General features: G+C 43.6%; 1 protein-coding gene across 1 annotated transcript in view; it reads left to right on the forward strand.

The window, feature by feature from the left end:
- iqgap3 (IQ motif containing GTPase activating protein 3) overlaps positions 1 to 23,123 on the forward strand; it is a 217,613-nt gene that overhangs the window by 71,062 nt on the left and 123,428 nt on the right. Inside the window, exons 12-17 of the mRNA XM_072281088.1 lie at positions 805 to 968; positions 14,860 to 15,020; positions 17,513 to 17,637; positions 19,550 to 19,713; positions 19,810 to 19,900; positions 21,483 to 21,650. Coding sequence (XP_072137189.1) covers positions 805 to 968; positions 14,860 to 15,020; positions 17,513 to 17,637; positions 19,550 to 19,713; positions 19,810 to 19,900; positions 21,483 to 21,650 — 873 coding nt within the window. The remainder of the gene's footprint in view (positions 1 to 804; positions 969 to 14,859; positions 15,021 to 17,512; positions 17,638 to 19,549; positions 19,714 to 19,809; positions 19,901 to 21,482; positions 21,651 to 23,123) is intronic.

A 23,123-nucleotide genomic window follows, 5' to 3' on the forward strand; every position in this document is an offset into this window, starting at 1 on the left:
AAGACCTTCCAGGCACAGATCCATGGTCTCGCAAGACTAACGGATGCCTTTATATTTAGAGTAACACATACAGTGTATAATTTAGACCTGAGTTCTAAAGAAAAATTGAATAGGCTAGGGCTGTTTACTTTGGAACAAAGTATTTCTCAGATAATTTCCTCAGTAAATCTCCTCTGCACTCTCAAATTCACTCTTCCTGTCACATAGTGACTAGGTCTATACATAGTACTCTAGCTGTCAGTCTAACTAGAGTTGCAATACCGTTGGCGCATACCCTCCCATTATAAGATTAGGCTAATAAAAGAAAGTGTCTCTTATTTACCCGTTCTGCTTTCAGCAGCTCTTGGATAGATGTACCAAGATGGCTCTGTTATTCACTACTTTGTAAGGTGTATTTGTGTATTAGCTGTGCAATAATTTGCCTACATTCACAGAAAAGTAATTGCTTGGTAAGTACTCCTCTGATCCTCTGGCTGTACTCCCATAGACGGAGAATGTTGAGAAATAACATCTTTGCAATTTGCTGCCTGCTTCTGATCATAGCTGGAGATGTATTTCACCTGGGTTTGATGATTTATCCACTTTCAAAGATGATAAACCCTTAATACTTCTCTCAGTATGTTTAACCAATCCATTGTTTCACACTCTTAGTGAATCCTATTAATTTAACCTGTCACCACAGAGTAATTTGTACTATATTAAAGACAAATGGTTTGTTCTGTATAAATTCACACTCCTTTGGCTTTGATCATTCAATGCTTGCCATGCCCTGCTCTGATTCACCACTTAACCGTCTGTGCTCAGTGATGCAGTCCGTGGCAAGAATCAATGCAGCTGTACGCAAGGGGATCCCCCATGAGACGGTGAAGGAACTGATGAACTCCAGTGCCAAACTGTCAGACGTCTACCCATTTGCAGCAGGACTGTACCAGAGAGAGCTGTCTGCTCTCCAGCGACAGAAACCACAGGTGAGTGATCTAACAACAATAATCACTGCTCCTTGTCCTTTACCTCAGAACCATCCATATGACTATCATACATAGGAGCAGAATTAGGCCATTTGACCCATCAAGTCTACTGTGCCATTCCATCATGGCTGATTTATTGTTCCTCTCAACCCCATTCTCCTGCTTTCTCCCCGTAACCTCTAACACTCTTACTAATCAAGAACTTATCAGTCTCTGCTTCAAATATGGCCAATGATTTGGCCTCCACTGCCCCCTGTGGCAATAAACTCCACTGATTCACCACCCTCTGTACTAAATTCCTCTTTACCTCTGTTCTAAAGGGATATCCTTGTAATCTGAGGCTGTTCCCTCTGGTGCTAGGTTCCCCCACTATAGAAAACATTCTCACCACGTCCACATTTTCTTGGCTTTCCACCTCTCCACATCCACCCTATCAATATTTGATAGAGTCCCTTAGGCAACTAAAATGGATTTCCTTCACTCCAGACCAGATATATCCAAGAATACTATGGAAGCTAGAGAAGGAATTTTGAGAGTGCTTGCTAAGATATTTGTAACACTGGTATCTTCTCGTGAGGTGCAGAAGAGCCTTAATTCAAGAAGGAAATTAAGAGATTGACCAATTAGTCTAACATTTGTCATGGACCATTGACCTGCACCTGGACCATAGCCCTCCATACCTCTTCCACCCATGTACTTTTCCTACCTTTTATTAAATGTTTTAATAGAGCCTACATTCACTTTTTGCTGCCAGCTCATTTCACACTCTCACCATCCTCTGAGTAAAGATATTTTCCCTCCAATTCCCCTTCGGTATTTCACCTTTCCCCCTTACATTAAGATCTCTAGTTCTAGTTTCACTCAGCCTCAGTGGAAAAAGCTTGCTTGTGTTTACCCTATTTATTTGTGGTAGGTATGTTGTTTGAAAGCATTGAGGTATTACAGTTGGATAGGCTGGTGTTGATTGGGATTTGCTAGCATGGCTTTTTTGTGGGAGATTATGTCTTAGGAATATGATTCAGTTTTCTTTTGATGAAGAGATGAGCGGAGGGTAGATGTATAAATGGATTTGGTAAGGCTTTTGACAGTGTTCCGCATCTCTGAAGCTAAGATTGCATGACATCCAGGGAGAGTTAGAAAACTGGATGCAAAATTGGCTGTATTGTAGGTTATGAAGGGTGATGGTGGAAAGGTGTTTCTCAGACTGGAGGTCTATGAGTAGTGGTGTGCCCCAGGGTTTGATGCTGGGCCAATTGTTTTCGTCTATATTAATTAATAATTTGGATGAAATTATAAACGGAATAGTTGGTAAGTTTGTAAATCACACTATAACAGGTTGTGTCATGGTGAAGACTATCAAGAATTGCAGTGGGATCTTGCTGGCTGTGTAGGTGGTCTGAAGAATGTCAAATGGAATTTAATTCAGTTAAGTGTGAAGTGTTACATTTTGGAAGGACAAATTGATGTAAGACTGGAAAGGCCCTGGGTACTTAGATTTATTCAGAGGTACAGCATGGTAACAGACTCTTCTGGTCCACTAATTCCACATCACCTAATTACACTCGTGACCAATTAACCTCCTAACTTGTACGTCTTTGGAATGCATGAGGAAACCAGAGCACCCAGAGAAGACCCACATAGTCTTGCAAAGAACATACAAGCTCCTTACAACGATGGAATAGAACCTGGGTCGCTAACCACTACTCTACTGTGCGCCCAAATACTGGGTACTGTTGTAGAGCAGAGGGACATTGGAGTATAGGTATGCAGTCCCTTTAAAGGGGATAGACTGAGTAGTGAAGAAGGCTATTGGCATGCTACCCTTCATCAGTCAGTGTACTGAAAATGGACGTTGGTGATAATGCTGTGACTGTACAAGACATTGGCAAGGAGTATTGAAGTATTATGTTCAGTTGTGGTCACCTTGTTGTTGGAAGGATGTGATTAAACTGGAAGGAGTGCAGAAAAGATTTACAAAGATGTTGCCAGGACTTGAGGGACTGAGTTATAAGAAGTCTTTAGACAGGCTGGACCTTTACTCCTTAGAACAGAGGAGACTGAGGGATGATCTCATAGAGATATATAAAATCATGAGCAGTATAGGTAAGAGAGATGAGAGTGGATATTGAACTGTAGGAAAATGACACTGGAGAGGTAGTAATGGGGTGGACAAAGAAATAGCATATGAACTAAATGAGTATTTTGTCTTGCTCTTCACTGTGGAAGACACTATCAGTGTGCCAGAAACTTGAGAGTGTCAGGGAGCAGGAGTGAGTGTAGTTGTCACTAAGGCGAAGGTGCTTGGGAAGGTGAAAGGTTTGGAGGTAGATAAGTTACCTGGACCAGATGGTCTACACCACAGGGTTCTGAAAGAGGTGGCTGAAGAGATTGTGGAGGTATTAGTAATGATCTTTCAAGAATCACTAGATTCTGGAATATTTCCAGAGGACTGGAAAATTTCAAATGTAACTCCACTCTTTAAGAAGGGAAGGAGGCAGAAGAAAGGAAATTATAGGCCAGTTAGCCTGACTTGGGAAGATGTTGGTGCCCAATATTAAGACCATAAGACATAGGAGCAGAATTAGGCCATTCAGCCCATCGAGGCCATCTGCTCCACCATTCCAGATCCCACTCAACCTACCTTCTCACCATATCCTTTGATGTCCTGACTCACCAGGAAACTATTAACTTCTGCTTTAAATATACCCATGGACTTGGCATCCACAGATTCACTACTGTCTGGCTTAAAAAAAAAATCCCTCCTTACCTCTGTTCTAAAAGTTTGCCCCTCAGTTTTGAGGCTGAGCCCTCTAGTTCTGGATGCCCCCACCATAGGAAACATCCTCTCCACATCCACCTTATCTGGTCCTTTCAACCTGAGAAACCTAAAGATCTAACCAGGTCCCAACATATTGACGCAAACATGAAGGGTCTCGGCCGGAAACGTCGACTGTACCTCTTCCTAGAGATGCTGCTTGGCCTGCTGCGTTCACCAGCATCTTTGATGTGTGTCCCAACATATTGATGCAGTCATAAAGAAGGCAAGGCAGCAGCTGTACTTCATTAGGAATTTTAAGAGATTTGGTATGTCAACAAATACACTCGAAAACTTCTATAGATGTACCGTGGAGAGCTTTCTGACCGGCTGCATCACTGTCTGGGGGGTGAGGGGGCTACTGCACAGGACCGAAAGAAGCTGCTGCGAAGGGTTGAAGGTTTAGTCAGCTCCATCTTGGGTACTAACCTACAAAGTACCCAGGATATCTTCAGGGAGCGGTGTCTCAGAAAGGCAGCATCCATTATTAAGGACCTCCAGCACCCAGGGCATGCCCTTTTCTCACTGTTGCCATCAGGTAGGAGGTACAGAAGCCTGAAGGCACACACTCAGCGATTCAGGAACAGCTTCTTCCCCTCTGTCATCCGATTTCTAAATGGGCATTGAACCCTTGGACACTACCTCACTTTTTTAATAATATTATTTCTGTTTTTTTTGTACAATTTTTAATCTACTCGATATACATATACTGTAATTAATTAATTTATTATTATTTTTTTTTTCTGTTTTATGTATTGCATTGCATTGCATTTATGTATTGCTGCTAAGTTAAGAAATTTTAAGATTGGCCTTCATTAACTGGGATTGAGTTCAAAGCCGAGAAGCAATGTTACAGCTATATAGGACCCTGGTCAGACTCCACTCGGAGTACTGCGCTCAGTTCTGGTCACCTCACTACACGAAGGATGTGGAAATTATAGAAAGGGTACAGAGGAGATTTACAAGGATGTTGCCTGGTTTGGGGAGCATGCCTTATGAGAATAGATTGAATGAACTCGGCCTTTTTTCCTTGGAGTGACAGAGGATGAGAGGTGACCTGATAGAGGTGTATAAGATGATGAGAAGCATTGATTGTGTGGATAGTCAGAGGCTTTTCCCCAGAGCTGAAATGGCTAACATGAGAGGGGACTATTTTAAGGTGCTTGGAAGTAGGTACAGAGGAGATGTCAGGGGTAAGTTTTTTTTATGCAGAGTGGTAAGTGCGTGGAATGGGCTGTTGGCAATGGCGGTAGAGGTGGATACAATAGGATCTTTTAAGAGACTCTTGGATAGGTATATGGAGCTTAGAAAAATAGAGGGCTATGGGTAACCCTCAGTAATTTAAAAACAAGTTCATGTTCGACACAGTATTGTAAGCCGAAGGACCTGTACTGTGCTGTAGGGTTTTCTATGTTTCTGAATCTGAATCCCTGCCCCCGCTCCAATTCTTTAGCCACGAGTTGATCTGCCACCTCATTCTACTCCTATCCTCGCTAAGCGGCACAGGCAGCAATCCCAAGATTGTTACCCTTGACGTCCTGCTTCACTGCTTCCTTCCTAACTCCCTGTATTCTGTTTTCAGGACCCCTCCCTTTTTCTACCTATGTCATTGGTACCAATGTGTACCACAACTTCTGGCTGCTCACCCTCATTTTTCAGGATATTGTGGGCGGGTCCAGAAATCTTGAACCCTGGCACATGGGAGGCAAACTGCCATCTGTGTTTCTTTGCGTCCACAGAATCACCATTCTGTCCGACTAACTATAACTACAGGGATGCTCTCCACTATCTGACATTCTCCTTTCCTTCTCTTGACAGTCACCCATTTATCTGTCTCCTGTAGCCTTGGGGTGACTACCTCCCTGTAGCTCCTGTCTGTTACCTCTTCACTTTCCCTAACAAGCTGAAGGTCATCGAGCTGCAGCTCCAGTTCCTTAACACAATCTCTAAGAAGCTGCAACTTGATGCAGTGGCGCAAATGCGGCCATCAGGGTGACGATTTGGGTACATGGAGGTGCATGATGAAGTAGGCAAAAGGCAGTATAGTTTTCTAAAGGGGAATTCCTGCCTGAAAAAGCTGTTGGAATCCTTTGAGGAAATAACTGGCAGGATAGATAAAGGAGAGTCAATGGATATTGTTTACTTGAATTTTCAGAAGGCCCATTGATAGAAAAGATAGTAGCATGGATGAAAATTGGCTGACTGGTAGGAAGCAGAGAGTGGGAATAAAGGGTCCCTATTCTAGTAGGCTGCTAGTGCGTGTTACGGGGGTCAGTGTTGGGAACACTTCTTTTCACATTATTCATATGTCAATGATTTGGATGAAGCAATTGATGACTTTGTGGCCAAGTTTGCAGATGATATGAAAATAGGTGGAGGGGCAGGTAGTTTTGATAAAGCAGGATGTTTGCAGAAGGACTTAGGCAAATTGGGGGAATGGGCAAAGAAGTTGCAGATGAAATATAATGTAGGGAAGTGTATGGTCATGCACTTTGGTAGAGGAGTGAAGGCATAGACTATTTTCTAAATGAGGAGGAACTTCAAAAATCCATGTGCAAAGGGATGTGGGAGTCCTTTTGCAGGATTTCCTAATGTTAACTTGCAGGTTGAGTTGGTAGTAAGAAAGGCAAATGCAATGTTAGCATTCATTTTGAGAGGACTAGAATACAAGAGCAAGGATGTGATGCTGAGGCTTTGAAAGGCACTGGTCATAATGCACTTGAAACATTGTAAACAGTTTTGGCACTTATTTAAAAAACGATGTGCTGGCAATGGAGGAGGTTCACAAGAATTATTCTGGGAATGAAAGAGTCAACGTACGAGGAGTGTTTGATAGCTCTGGGCCTGTACTCACTGAAGTTTGAAACTCATCGAACATTGACAGGCCTAGGTAGAGTGTCTATGGAGAGGGTGTTGCCTGTAGTGGGTGAGTCTAGGACCAGAGGGCACAGCCTCGGAACAGAAGGACGTCTGTCTGGAACAGAGGTGAGGTGGAATTTCTTTAACGTGAGGGTGGTAAATTTGTGGAATTTATTGACATGGATGGCTGTGGAGGCCAAGACGTTGGGTATATTCAAAGCAGAGGTTGATAGGTTCTTGGTTAGTCAGGGTGTCAAAGGTTACAGGGGAAAAGGGTAGGAGCATGGGGTTGTTGGGGCCACGATGGAATGGCGGAGCAGACACAATGGGCCATCTTTCATATTTTAAAAAGTTTTATTTATTAATTTTGGAATGTATGTAACACTGACAAGTTTGTCATTTATTGTTATTCCCTTACACTACACTCTATTGTTTGATAAGGGTGCACAATTTTGCACCATTCTGCTGCTTGTCATTTTTATTGTATTTATCATGTACCCTCCTTACTTTGTGATCTTTGCATGCGAGGATTGTAATTGCACCGTATTCTGCATGGATGTTGGTGACCAGTGGTGTGACTCAGGGATCTGTTCTGGGACCTCTTCTCTTCCAGATTTTTATAAATGATCTGGATGAGGAAGTGGAGGGATAGGTTAGTAAATTTGCTGATGACACAAAGGCTGGGGGTGTTGTGGGTAGCGTGGAGGGCTGTCATAGGTAACAGCGGGATATCGATAGAATGCAAAACTGGGCTAGGAAGTGGCAGATGGGGTTCAATCCAGGTAAGTGTGAGATGGTTCATTTTGGTAGGTCAAGTATGATGGCAGAATATAGTATTAATGGTAAGACTCTTGGCAGTGTGGGGGATCAGGGTCCATAGGACACTCAAAGCTGCTGCGCAGGTTGACTGTGTGGTTAAGAATGCACTTGGTGCATTGGCCTTCATCAACCTTGGGATAGAGTTCAAGAGCTGTGGTCGGGTGCTTCCAGGATGCTGCATCGGCAAGTTTGCGGCACTGAAAGCTCATGGCAGGGAGAGTTTCTCCCTTCAACAGTCTGCGTGAGATTATGGGACTTTCGAGGGACTTAGAGACTTTTTTTTTACTGTGCCCATGGTCTGTTCTTCATCAAATTACGGTATTGTTTTGCACTCTTGTAACTATATGTTATAATTATGTGGTTTTTGTCAGTTTTTTTTTAGTCTTGGTTTGTCTTCTGCTTCTGTGATATCATTCTGGAGGAACAAATTGTATCATTTCTTAATGCATGCATTACTAGATGACAATAAAAGAGGACTGCGTGTCCTCATAATCTAATCTAATGTTACAGCTTTATAGAACCTTGGTCAGACCCCTCTTGGAGTACTGTGCTCAGTTCTGATCGCCTCACTATAGGAAGGATGTGGAGACCATAGAAAGGGTGCAGAGGAGATTTACAAGGATGTTGCCTGGATTGGGGAGCATGCCTTACGAGAATAGGTTGAGTGAACTGGGCCTTTTCTCCTTGGAGTGACGAGGATGAGAGGTGACCTGATAGAGGTGTATAAGATGATGAGGGGCATCGATGGTGTGAATAATCAGAGGCTTTTCCAAGGGCTGAAATGGCTAACATGAGAGGGCACCATTTTAAGGTGCTTGGAAGTAGGTACGGGGGAGATGTCAGGGGTAAGTTTTTTACGCGGAGAGTAGTGAGTGCGTGGAATGGGTTGCCAGCCACTGTGGTGGAGGTGGATACAATATGGTCTTTTAAGAGGCTCCTGGACAGGTACATGGAGCTTAGAAAAATAGAGGGCTATAGGTAATGCTGGGTAATTTCTAAAGAAAGTGCATGTTCGGCACAGCATTATGGGCCAAAGGACCTGTATTGTGCTGTAGGTTTTCTGTGTTTCTATGTATATGACAATATGTGAATCAGAATGTGATCATGGAGCTGTGGTTTACTACAATCCAGACGAGCTGGAGGAACAGCGAATAGGTGACCTTAGTAAGGTACACGGTTCAGAGGTGAAGTATGCTGAAAGTTGTGGGTTTCTGAAGAAAGCAGAGCATGTGGCTGCAGTGCTCACAGTAGGGCAGCATGGTAACTTAGCGTTTCACATAACCCTTTACAGCACCAGTCACAAAACCAATTCCCACAACTGCCCGTGAGGAGTTTATACGTTCTCCTTGTGACCATGCAGGTTCTTCAGGCTGTCCTGGTTTCCTCCCACATTCTGCAGACATATGATTAGGTTAGTCAGTTGTGGGCATGTCATGTTGGTGACGGAAGCATAACTCACTTGCGGGCTGCCCCCAGCACACCTCTGATTGTGTCGGTCATTGATGCAAACAACACATTTCACTTGTGTGTCAATGATACAGCACAGTACTGTATATGTGACAAATAAAGCTAAGCTAATCTAATTTAAATCTGCTCTAATACTTTGGTGCTAAAACCAGATTTCAGTCAAGGGCCTTTGCTGCTTTAGCATTGTGGTACCTTTCTGATGGAAGTGAACTGGCTGTCGCCTTCAGAGGGCAGGAAGTAGGTTGCCAGTCTTATTGTGTGGTCAATGCTTCTGCCCTGTGGGTGGGAGGCAAGCAGGGCAGCTGTCGACTGTTGTCAGTTTGGTTCAGGTGACATTTATTTATTATTTATTTAGTGATGGAGCACAGAATTGCCCCTTCTGGTGCTTGGTGCTTTGAGCCTTGCTGCCAGCAGCTCACTGATTTAACACCAGTTTAATCACGGGTCCAATTAACCTATTAACCGGATGCCTTTTGACTGTTGAAGGAAACGAGCACCCTGAGGAAACCCACGCATTCCATGGGGAGGGCGTACAGACTCCTTACAGAGGATGCTGGGATTGAACTCTGAATTCTGCCCAAGCTGTAATAGCATTGTGCTAACCACGACAATACTGTGACATGTTGCCATTGTTTTACCAGTTGAGTAAGTTGGTAGTTATATTTATTTTCTAAAATTGTAGTCGGTATGGTGCTTTAGGAGTTGTAGTGGTCAGCTTGCATGCAGCAATGAGGCAGTGACTGGTTCTTAGTAAATCTGTGGAGGGATAAATATTTAATTCACAACTTTGGAGAAGCTTCCAAAATAACTTTTGGTCAAGATGGCACCAAGCTGTGGTCTCTGTTGAGATAATGGCTCTGACTTAGTTGTTTTTTAAGTTCGTAGGCATGTTTTGGAGGCAGAGGGGAGATATTAGGGCACGGATTAGGGTTGAGAGACAGGGACATGGATGAGTTGAGGATCAGGCCTCCACTCCATGTTCAAGTGCCATCAACATGGACAGGTGAAGAAGGACATCTGTGGATGTAGAACTGTCCCAGGTTAATGAGCCTGGGAATCAGTTGTGCATGCAAGCAGGAGGCATGAGGGGCAGTCATTTGGCAAGGCTGGAGTTTGGGTCCCATCGTTGGCTAGGTTGGGATTCGATACCAAAAGTTGAAGCCAAATAGCTGAAGCTTGGTGGCCTGGAGGACTGTGTTTGTGTCTGTGTCTGTCCTAATGTTATTGGTGAGCTGTAAGATCATGCTAATGGCTTATTGTCTTTGTCATTATGCAGCATAAAGGCCCTTTTATATTAGCTATTTATCCTGTCAGCACTGTGGCACAACAGTTCACGCTGTCCTTGCACACTCCAGTGACCTATGTTTGATTCGAGTCTCAAGTGCTATTTGTGTAGAGTTTGAATGATCCCAGTGTGGTTTTCAGTGGAATTTCTGGTTTCTTCCCACATCACAAGGATATATGGGTAGATTTATTTGCCACTGCGGCTTGTCCTCTGGGTGGGAGGCAGGAAAATTGGTGGGGAGTTTGTTAGAGAGTATAGATTACATGGAAATGTGTGTGTGACTGGGTGAACTCGATGCCTTCATTGGAGTCAACTATACAGCATGGAAACAGGCCCTTCAACCCAACCTGTCCTTGCTGAAAAAAGATGATAGTCCCATTTACTTGTTGAAATGTCTTAAACCTGTAACTGTACCTGCCTCTACCACTTCCTATGGTGGCTTGTTCTCTCCTTTACATGTTCTACCAGTCTGTTCTTGCCAGTACAATCTTCTATGTGGTAAACACAAAATTTTTTGCAGATGCTGGGGTCAAAGCAACACTCACAACACGCTGGAGGAACTCAGCAGGTCGGGCAGCATCCGTGGAAACGATCAGTCAACGTTTCAGGATAAAGGGTTCCGGCCTGGAACATTGACTGATCGTTTCCACGGATGCTGCCCGACCTGCTGAGTTCCTCCAGCGTGTTGTGAGTGTTGCTTCTATGTGGTGGTGTGTTGGGGCAATGGCATCAATATGGGTGATGCCAACAGGCTCAATAAACAGATTAGAAAGGTTGGCTCTGTTATAGAAGTCAAACTGGACATACTGGAGACTCTGGTAGAACAAAGGACCCTATGGAAAATCTTGGCAATTCTAGATGATGTTTGTCAACCGCTGCATCCACTTTGGCTGAACAGAGGAGCACTTTTAGTAATAGACTAAGACAACTGCACCACTTCAAAGAGGTCATTCTTGCCCTTGGCCATTAGGCTCTATAATGAATCAACCTGTAGATGGGGAAGTGATGAGCCCCCCCCACCCCCCTCCTGTTAGACTGTTTGTGGTAACTTATTTTTTTATTCCTTCTACTTCTCTTCTAATATTTATATCTGTGTACTTGTAATGCTACTGAGACACTAATTTCCTCTGGGATCAATAAAGTATCTATCTATGCACGCGCAATCTGCTGTGTGGAAAGGCATATCCTTTGGATTCCCTTTTAAATGTTTACCTCTTACCTTTAAACCTCCAGTTTTAGACTCCCTGACAGGGACCATCCACTTTATCATGATATTGGAGTTAGTTTATTATTGTCATATGTACCGACATACAGTGAAAAGCTGCCTTGCAGTCTGTTCAAAGAGAACAAATCATCACATAGTGCTCTGAGCTAGTAAAAGGCAAAACGATAACAATGCAGAATAAACTGTACCAGTTGCAGAGAAAGTGCTGTGTTGCTGGACTATAGTGCAAGCTCCTAATGGGGTAACTTGTGAGTTCATGAATCCATCTGTCATACAAGTCTCTTTTAACAGTGGGGTTAAAGCTGACCTTCACCCTGGTGGACTGTGCTTCCTGGCTTTTTTATCTTCTGTCAGACGGGAGAGGAGGGGAGAGAAACGAGAATGTACAGTGAGAGTGGAGTCTTTGAATATGTTGATCGCTTTACTGAGGCAGCGGCAATTATAGACAGCTCATAGAAAGGAGGCTGGTTTCCGTGATGTGCTGAGTTGAGTCCACAACTCTGGAGTTCTTTGGAGTCATGGGTAGAGCATTTGTCAGACTAACCTGTGATGCATCTACAAAGGATGTTTTCAGTGATTCATTGATAGAGATTGGTAAAGGTTGATCAGGTCATGCCAAATTTCTTTAACTTCCTGAGGAAGTAGAGGTGTTGGTGAGCTTTCTTTGCCAATGTGTCTACACAATTAGACCAGGACATGCTTTTGGTGATATTCACTCTTAGTAACTTGAAGGTCTTAACCTCAGCACCATTTGATGTAAACAGGTCGGTGTGCTCTTTCTTTACGCACCCCCTCCACCCCAAAGTTAATGACCAGGTCTTTCATTTTGCTGACATCGAAGGAAAAGTTGTCATGACACCATGTTACTAAGCTCGCTGTCTCCTTCTGGCACTCCAACTCATCATGATTTACGATGAGGCTCATTACAATGATATCACCTGCATACTTGTAGATGGAGTTCTACAGAATCTGGATGCGTGGTTGTAAGTGTTCAGGGAGTAGTTTGGAAGGCTGAGGACATGTCCTTGTGGGGCACCAGTGTTGAAAATAGTCATAATTTTATAAACCTCTTAAAGGTCATCCATCTGTTTCATATATTCCAGCGAAAACCGTTCCAGCTAATCCAATTTCATCTTGTATTTAAAGCTCTTCAGTCCCATCAGTACTCTTGTGCATCTTTTCTACACCCTCAAAATGCTGGAGGAACTCAGCAGATCAGTCAACGTAAATGGAAATGAATAAACAGTTGACATTTCATTAGGATCTTCAGCCCATTTGTCCATGGCTACCTGAGATAGTCCCATTTGGCCCAGGTCCCACGAAACCTTTCCTATCCCTGTACCTGTCCAAATTTCTTTTAAACCTTGTAATCCCGATGAAGGCTTTTGGCCAGAAACTTTAAGTGTTTGTTCATTTCCGTAGTTGCTGCCTGACCTGCTGAGTTCCTTCAGCATTTTGTGTGTGTTGCTCTGGATTTAAAGCCTCTTCAGAATCTCTTGTGTTTATGACTTTCTACACCCTTTCTGCCCACAGTATGGCAGTCAGAACTTGCACACTATGTTACAGTCCTGTTGTTTGATGTTTGCCTCTTGTACTCGATGCCTGTCGGATGAAGGCAAGTTTCCTTTACCACCCTGTCATCACTCACAATGTCTCTCCATTCTGCAAGTAGGGACTTTTCATTTGCTGTGTAAGTACTGCCCTGGTTTGACTTCCCAGTGCATCACTGTGCACTTGTCCAAGTTAAATTTCATTGGCATTCCTTGACCCAGTCAATCCAGATCCTGTTATAACCTTAGTCAATCTTCACTGTACAACTTTCTCATCCAGATTGTTATTATATAGTATACATCAAGCTGCAGGATCTAGCACCCCTCTGGTCAGAGGCTTCCAAGGTGTAAGATAATGTGAGTGTCATGATACCCTTTATATATGCTAATTGAGCTTCACATGGAACATTGTGAACAATTCCAGAAAGGATGTAAAGAACTTGGATCTGCACAGATAAATTTAACTTGAATTATGTGAGGGATGTGGAGGATCTGAGGATGTTCACAACAGAGCAGAGAGCATTGATTGTGAGGTTTTAAGACCATAAGATATAGGAACAGAATTAGGCCAGTTAGCCCATCAAGTCTGCTCCATCATTCCATCATGGCTCCATCATTCCATCATGGCTGATCCAACTTTCCTTTCAGCCAGAATCCCCTGCCTTCTGCCCATATTCCTTTATGCCCTGACCAATCAAGAATCTGTCAGCCCCTGGCTTAAATATACATAGGACTTGGCCTCCACAGGTGCCTGTAACAAAGAATTCCACAGATTCACCACTCTCTGGCTAAAGAAGTTCTTCCTCCTCTCTGTTCTAAAAGGACACCCCTCTATTCTGAAGCTGTGTTCTCTGGTCTTAGACCCTCCCATTATAGGAAGTGTCCTGTCCGCATCCACTCTAAAGCCTTTCACCATTCGATAGGTTTCATTGAGGTCACCCCTCATTCTTCTGAATTCTAGAAAATATAGAGCCATCAAACGCTTCTCTTATGACAAGCCATTTAATCCTGGAATCATTTCCATGAACCTCTTTTGAACCCTCTCCAGTTTCAGCATATCCTTTCTAAGATAAGGGGCCCAAAACTGCTCACAATGCTCCAGGTGAGGCCTCACCAATGCTTTATAAAGTCTCAACATAGCATCCTTGCTTTTATATACTAGTCCTTTTGAAATAAATGCAAACATTGCATTTGCCTTCCCCACCACAGACTCAACCTTCAAATTAACCTTTAGGGAATCCTTAAATGCTTTATCAGTCATTAAGTGTTTTGAGGGAAGGTAGAAATTATTGATGCAAGTACACTAGATTTGATGAACTGTGCAAAAGGGAGGAGATTTGGTTGTAACGCAGAAGTGAAGTCAGTAGACACTTGGAAAGTATAAAGTTGACACAGAATGGCCGGTGCACACACAATTCTGCAGGAACTCAGCAAGTAAGGCAGCATATATGGAGGAGAATAATCATTTGATGTTCTAGGCTGAGACCCTTCAGGACTGAAAAGGAAGTGGGTGAAGCCAGGATAAAAAGGTGGGAAGAGTGGAAAGAGTACAAGCTTGCAGATGATGGATGAACCAGACGAGTGGGAAGTTGGGGGAGGGGTGGAGAATGAAGCAAGAAGCTGGTTAGTGATAGGTCGAAGAGGTAGAGAACTGGAGAAGAAATCTGGTTGGAAAGGACAGTGGGCCATGGAAGAGGGAGATGATAGGCAAGTAATGAAAAGATGAGAGGCGAGAGAGCAATAGGGAATAGAAAGCAAGAGAGTGTGTATTGCTCAGTATTTCCAGCATCTGTAGAATCTCTTGGTGTGTAGAATAGCCTCTTGGGTTCTGTGTCTGTTCGGCTGATGGTGCTGGATTTTCTTTTGTACAGGGTGAGCTGACTCAGGAGGAGCTGTACGTGGCTGTGGAGATGCTCTCGGCAGTGGCATTGATCAATCAGGCCCTGGAAGCAGGTGATCTCGGGGCCTTCTGGAGCAACCTGCTCAGCCCGGCAACTGGCCTGACTGATGTCAACAACGAGAGTGTAGAGCGGTAAGCTACACATCCTTGCTGCTACAGTATGGCTATCTTACTTCATGGTCATAGGATCACTCCATTCATTTCAGACCTTTGTCTGGGAAAATAGGTGGGAGAACAGAACTCGAGTCATGGTTACCAATAAATCCCACAAAGCTTTTATGTCTATGGAATGGTAAGAGTGTGTAACTTGACAGTGTATTGGGATAAATCTTGTACATCTTATTTAAACCATGGGCTTAAAAATGAGGGGGGGGGTGCAAATGGAATTAAACAACTAAGGGATTGTATGATGCTGGGGGAGAAGTGATTTGTAAGAAGAAATTTGTTAATGGTTTTTACCATTGGTGTCCACCAAAGAATCATGAGACCATTGCTCCCAATGCTGGAGGCCTGGGGTTGGAGGATGGGTGGGGTGGGTTTGCTGTTGTGTGTTGTGCCCCGTGGAGTGATGTTCTGCCCAGTGTTGTGCTGAGCATTGTACACGTGCCATGTTGGCACTGAAATGTGTGGTGACACAGACTTCCCCCAGCACATTCTTTATTCTGTTGGTTAATGCAAATGACACATTTCACAGTATGTTTCAATATGCATGTGATAAATAAATCTCAATCTCCAGTGGGAAATCTGTAAAGTGGGTGCCTGGAATCTGCTGCCAGGGGGAGTGATGGAAGCAGATGTAATAGATTTATTTAAGAGGCGATAGATAGGCACATGGATGTTCAGGGAATGGAGGGACATTAGTCATGCACAGGCAGACGAGGTTTAATTTAATTCAGCATCCTGTATGGTACAAAAACTGTGGGCTGAAAGGCATGGCCTGTGACGGTTCTGTATGTAATGATGTTTGGTTCTTTGCTGGGTTACCCATACTATATACATTAAGTGCGTGGGCTATTATTGCACTTCTGTCCTGACAAGTTACTTTTGCTTTAAGCTCCTCAGAACAGGTGTCCAACTGACGGACATGTGTTCGTATGAAAGTCAAGAGTATCCGAGGAAATGGGCTGAGAAAATGGAATTAGCGTGGTTGATTAACCAGCAGAGCCTTTTGTACCTGCTACTTGCTTAGAAACATGGGAGGAAAGGAGCAGGAGGGGACCACTTGGCCCTTTGAGCCTGGTCTTCCATTCAATGTGATGAAAGGTGATCATGTCTGGATGGTGGCGGGGAGGGGGTCCATGACGAGAGATGCTGCCGTCTGGAGGGAGTGTCTTATGTCAATGCTGCCAAAAGGAGCCACTGCTTCAGGAAAGTGCTGACCACCCTCCTCTTTGTGTGGGATTTTACTGAATACCTGCAGATATTTAATCAGCCAGTCGTTTGTCAGCAACTCAATGCATAAAAGCATGCAGACATGGTCAAGTGATTCAGTTATTGTTCAGACATCAGAATGAAGAAGACATATGATGTAAGTGACTCTGACCATGGAATGATTGCAGAGTGCTTTCAGTATCTCAGAAACTGCTGATCTCCTGGGATTTTCATGCACAACCTCTAGAGTTTACAAAAACCAAAAAAAAAACCTAGTGAGTGAAGGTTCTGTGAGCGAAAACACTTCGTTACTGAGAGGGCAGAGGAGACCATACAAAGTGGTTCAAGCTGACAGGAAGGTGGCAGGAATTCAAATCACCACATGTTGCAATAAGAAGAGCATCTCAGAATGCACGACACATCAAACCTTCAAGTGAATAGGCCACAAGAGCAGAGATCAATGTTCCTCTCCTGTACCTAATAAAGTGGCCTATAAGTGTACGCGTCCTTCACTTTTAGGCATTCTTAGCAATCCATTGCCTGACCCAGATTCTCTTCGAATATTGTTTTCTGTGTTACTCAGTAATGAAAACAGAAAATGCAGAAAAACAGCAGGTCAGTCAGTGTCTGAAGAGAGAAACAGAATTAACATTTCAATACCAGTCTCCTCATTAGTGTGTTCTTCTGCTCCTCCATCTCCTCCATTCTTCCACTTGTTGCAGCAGCCCCTCATACCTCTCCTGTTGTTCACACACCTCGTTATTGGATTCCTGCTTCTGGGTGTTCCCAAACAAGTTGCACTTTATGCTGTCTCCTGCCTCATTTCCAACTGTGCTTGGTCAATGGGTTGTTAGTGACTTTTCATTTATAATATTGCCTTGACTCAAGGCCCTGAGTTAAAGGGAGAGGTTGGGCAGCCGAGGACTTGGAGCATAGGGTATTAAAGAAGGATCTTGGAAGATGAATGCACTCCACCGTTTTCCCAATAAAATAAAAACAGAGGGCATAGGTTTAAGGTGAGAAGGAGAAGATCTAATAGGAATTTGATCTTTTTCACCCAGAGGGCGGTGGAAATATGGGATGTAGTGGTAGAGGAAGATTCAGTTGAAGGGTTTAAAGGGCATTGGTACCGCCACATGAATAGGAAAGGCTCAGAGAGTTATTGGCCAAATGCAGGCTTCTTGACATGGATGATTGGGCTGAAGAGCCTGTTTCTGTGCTGTATTGCACAATGACTCTTGCCTTATTCGCAGGTACTTTGACGCACTACGGAGACTGAAGCAGCAGAACTGTCGGAACGGAGAGGCCATGCTGTCCTGGAACAATCTGCAAATGTGTGTGCACGAAGTGAACTCTGCCGTGCAAGAGGAGCACGACCGTAAGTACTAGCATTGGCCCTTCTGTCCACAGCAGTATATGAAACAGGTACTTCAATCCTGATTAGTTTGGGATGGTTCTCTGGATCCTTCTAAAATTTATTATACAGGAGCAAGTCAGCTGGCCTATCTTGTCTACACTTGGGTGTACGGCCACACTCAAGCTCCCTCTTACCTTGTATTTTCTCTTGTGATAGGAAAAAAAACATTTGGTCCCTTGTACCTGCTCTACCATGCCGTAAGCTCGTGGCTTTTCGTTTATTGCCTCGCCACCCTCTGAAAAGAAAATCTATCAATCTGTCTTGAATGTCCTTAGTCATCAAGGCTCTACGGTCCCCTTAAAGTGGGAATTCCAAAGATTCACAACCTGCCTCTGGTTGAGGCAGGTACACTGATGACATTTTGACAGTAACATGGTTAGTGAAGGTTTGGGATTTGACTAAAAACACTTGCAGATGGGACGAACTAAATGGGAATCTTGGTTGGCAAGGATTATTTGGGCTGAAGGGCCTACTTCCATGCTAGCTAAAGATATTTTCTCATCTCGACCAGCCCTAAATCTAGACTCCCCAGTCAGGAAGGAATTAACTTGACTTCAGGACTGCTTCTCCATTATTCTAAATTTGATGGTTTAGGCCCAGCCCAACCTACTTAACCACTCCTAGTATGATAAACCCACAATCCCAGGAATTAATCGGCTTAACCCTCACTATATTCTCTTGATTGTAAGTTTATGCTTCATCGGGTAGGCACATTGGACCTTACATAATATCCAAGATGAGTTACCAGGGTTGCATAATTAGAACAAAATATATCTACATTTGTATGTTTATCAACTTGCATCAGAGGCTGACTTGCAGTTTGCCTTCCCAATTGTCTGCTGAACCTGTGTGCTACTTTCCTTTGAGTCGTGTAGTGTTGAATGTGAATGCCTTTCGCCATTTATGAGAACTCTGCTTTTCTGTTGTGTGTGTGTGTGTGTGTTAAAGTGGATGATCTCACATCTTTCCACATTCCATTCCATCTGTCACATACTTACCTGTCTACTTAGCCAGTCGTGTCCCCCTAAAGACCCCTGTGTGTTTAATTCAGCTTCCCCCTGTTGTTCCATTCTGATTGCCATTGAATTTGGGTCTCAATATGATCCACAGAATCCCTTAAAATTACAAGAAGGCCAACTTGGTTCCACGTTGAGTATGAGAGTCAGGAAGTCGCTTAAAACTTTGGTTAGGGCATATAGAGTATTTTGTTTAATTCTTGTTGCTCCATTATAGAAAGGATGTGGCAGTGTTACCAGGATGCTGCCTGGGTTAGAAGCTGGACAAACTTGGGTTGTTTTCCCTGGAGTGTAGAAGACTGAAGGGAGACCTGATAAGATGTCTAAGTAGAGGAGACATTATGAGTATCTTATTCTCAGGGTAGAAGTGTGGAGGGCATGCATTTAAGATGAGAAGGGGAAATGTTAAAAGAGATGTCTGAGGTCAGTGTTTTTTACACAGTGGTGGGTGCCCGGAATAGGCTGCTAGGGGTGGTCATAGAAATAGATATGATAGACTCCAAAGGACTCCAAGTTATCCATAAGTCCAATTTGGAATTTAAAAGAGAACTTTCTAGCTGGATTCAAAGATGTTGTCTTTCTTTTTCCACACATTCTCTATTCCTTCTAAGCTGTACGGGTGTGTGGCCATGCAGTAACTGAAGTTCTCCTGTGCACGTTGCCTTTCCAGCTCAGCTGGAATTTTCTTTTATATAATGTTTCATTAAAATTGTCCTGTTTTCAAGCCATGTAAAAATTTCCTGCTCAGAGCAAAGGTTGGTCCACACAGCTGATTTTACAATAAAAAAAACACAATTCAAGGGAACATTACATATACTGCACGAGTTGAGCCAAGTAACCCTTGCATGTTTCCGCAGAAATTGCTGCCATTGGTTTAATAAATGAAGCCCTGGACCACAATGATCCCGAGAGGACCATTGCTGCTCTTCTCATGCCTTCCGCCAGACTGGCCCACCTGGACTTTCCAACAGCCAGGCGTTACCACGACGTACTTGCAGTGGCAAAGCACCATAAGTCAAAGGTACTGGGCAGTTCCACTGAAGTCCAAAAGGCCCTTTCCCGTACCTGAGGATCGGTTGACAGCTGTTCTTTTGCCTCCCCCCACCCCCAATCCTAGGTCTTGCAGGACACAGCAGCAGTGCTCTGGTTCGAGGAGATTCAGGATGGAATTCACAAGGGCAATCAAGACAGCCAGATGGCTAGAAAATGTGAGTTGTTCAATTAATAGCTGCATGTAGAAAGGCTTTCGTCATTGCAATGATTTCTTAGTGTCGGATGAAAAAAAAAGAAAGAAAAAAAAAATATATATATATAAAAACTGCAGGTGCAATCTGATATGCTGGAAAATGCTCACCAGGTGAGGCATTATCAGTGGAAAACAAGACAGAGCTGAGGCTTCAGGTTAAAATCCTTCATTTAGAACTGAGAAGGGGAGATATGTTAACTGTTCCTCTGTGCATAGGTGCCACCTGACCAGCTGAGTGATTTCAGCGTTTCCTTGTTTTGCTGGTTGACACCTTTTGATTCCCTGTCAGCAGGTTGTGGTTTCAGGGACTTTAAGCTGTAAATCAGCCTGATGTTCCCAACAGTACTACTGAGGGACAGCTGCATTATTAGAGGAGCCATTTCAGTAAAAGGCTTCGTGGCACTACTTTGAAAAGAACCAGCAAGTTCAGTCTGCTTCCCTGATCATTACTTGGCTCAGCCATTGCTGTTAAAGTGGATTGCATAGGCAATGATTTGTTAATGTTGAATGAAAATAAAAACTGCAGATGCTGGGAATCTGAAATAAAAGTTTTTTTTTAAAAAGCTGGAAAACGCTCACCAGATCTGTATCTGTTGAAAGCATCTGGGGTACCCAGGACTCTCACCCTCCTCCCCAGGTTCTGGGGGTACACAGGGCTTTATGACGTTCCTCACCCCAAACCCCCCCCCCCCCCCAAGTTGTATCGGGTGGTTCGGTCCACACCCGCCTGGGGGTACTGGGGGCTCTGGGGGTACCGTGGCTCTGCCCCCTCCCCTCCTTCTCCACAACCTGGGGATATTGCTGATGCCTTTCTTATGGTGGTAACTACACATTAAATGTAATTTGTTGGGGATAAGGGGCTCTGGGACATGTTTCTTGCAGAATTCCAGATGAGCCACTGTACCCAGTGGTTTTGTGGCTGCATAGGTTTCCAGGGGTGTTACCCTGTTACCAAGACCAGAAGCATCCAGAAGAGATTGACAATGTTGGAATCTGGACAGCAAACAACCTGCTGGAATTTAGTAGATCAAGCAGTGTCTGTGGGAGGAAAGAAACTGTCAAATGTTTCAGGTTGATAAGAAACATAGACAATTCCTGTCCTCCCATAGACGCTGCTCAATCTGCTGAGTTCCTCTGGCAGATTGTTTGTTGCTCCAGAATTATCCCAGATGGCAGTCTGGTTTTTCCTGCTGTCGTGGAGTTGTGCAGCCCAGCCTGGTCCATAGCCGCCAAGATGCTGCATTCACAGTGTCCTGGTTAATAACCACAAACCATCTTGCCTAAGTGGCAGATGAATGTTGTGTCTGGGTGCTGGCTGATGGGGTTAGAACATTATCCTCTTCTCCTTTCATCGAATGTTTGTCTGCAGTTTTATTTTTCGGGGAGAAATTCACTACTTATTGAAATATTTGGAAATTCTCTTTTGGTCAAGTTGTCTTAGTGGGAGGGATGTGTGATGTTTGTGTAGCGGGTCCAGAATGGCATTGACCAATGTGACATCTTTACCCATGTAACCATGTCTGACCTGCCCCCTTTGTTTTCAGTGTCCCTGGGGGTGGCAGCTATCAACCAGGCAGTCAAGGAGGCCAACTCATCTCAAACACTGAGGGTCCTGCGCTCACCAGACGTATTCCTCTGCAGTGTGATTCCAGAGTGTGCCGCGGCCTATCAGTCTGAGCTGGCCGTGCAGGTGCGAGTTAAAGTGGAAACAGGTAAGCTGCATGCCAGGCAAGGGAGCATACACGTTCATGGTTACTGTAACTTCCAACTCTTGGTATGAAAACGAGCCCTAGAGAGCTCAATGGTGTTCAGAAAAGCTGAGGGATGTTGGTGGGGCAAAACTTGAGTTTGTAGAGTTTAGAAGTAGAAGTCAATAATTTAAATTGATAAAAAAAAATCTTAGAAGTTGTTTTCTAATTTCCTATAATCCTTTTCCATCGTTAATTTTCCTCTAACAGGCTTACAACTTTCTAAGACCTCTGAACTCATCATTTAGGACTGCTCTTGGAACTGTAGCCCATATTGGACTGTTTAGGGTCCTATGCATGGACATTGGGCGAAGGCAGGACTGAGGTCTGACTGGAATGCCCCACAGGTCAGAGTAGCTCATTGGTAGCATTCTTCAGGTTTGTAGGTAAGGATTTTGACTGACCTGCTTCTGAGTAGGACAGAAACATGGGAGGTGGATCAGAAGACTGGCGAGGGGAAGTGTGAACAACTTCAAGCTTCTTGTAAACTTGATCTTCCAAAACCCTGCTTCCTGTGTCCTGTTGGATTAGAGTGCAGAAGTGTTATTTTTCATGCAGTTTAACTTTTTTGTTCATTTGTATTTTTGCATTAGCACTTGTATACGTGTGATTGTTCAGTGAATTTTCTAGTAATTGTGGTGCAGTTGCCTCTAGTTTTCAGAAACCTTGGTTTCAGTGGTTGGTGGCATATTATTTGAATCTGGCTATCTAATTTGTTAACTGTTAATCAGTGGAGTTTCTAGTCTGCTATGAGAAGACCATGCTATTTTTCACTCTTTCTTTCCTTTGTTTCTTTCGCTATGCTGCTTCCCGCTTTGCTCTTGTGACACTCTTGTAAAACAATCATTAGCATCAAGTTTTACGCCTCATTCTTGACTTCTGAAGAACCTTTGGATCGCCAAAACATCAGGATCCAATAGTCCAAACTCACACATGTTCCTGTTCACCCATTGACCATGTTCACTGACTAACACAGGGTCCCATTTTTTTCCCTATACTGGGGGAAAAAAATTAATTGTTTTCTAATCTCTCTTAATTTTTGTGTCTCCATACAAGACTATATAAGGCCATTCTTCCACCCTTAATTTTCTCCAACAACCTTGCAACTCTTTGAGGCCTCTGCACTGTTCATATCTGGGCTTCTTGAGTATTTTTAAACTGTAGTGTTGGCAGTTATCCTTCAGCTGTCAAACTCGAGCTACAAAATGTCTCCCTCAAGCCTTTCTGTCCTCTTTAACGTTTTCTTTAAGCTTATTTCTGACCAAACTTTTGGATATAATTCCTAATATTGCCTTCTTATTTCTGCTTATCACCTTCCAGTGGCTGTTTCCACCTTCATCTTCTCTTTCAAAAGTTCAAAGTAAATTCACTGAAGTATGTATGTTAGTTAGAATCGGGTTTAATATCACTGGCGTGTCATGAAATTTGTTGTTTTGC

This window comes from Mobula birostris, chromosome 2, assembly GCF_030028105.1.
Source record: "Mobula birostris isolate sMobBir1 chromosome 2, sMobBir1.hap1, whole genome shotgun sequence".
Classification (NCBI taxonomy): Eukaryota; Metazoa; Chordata; class Chondrichthyes; order Myliobatiformes; family Myliobatidae; genus Mobula; species Mobula birostris.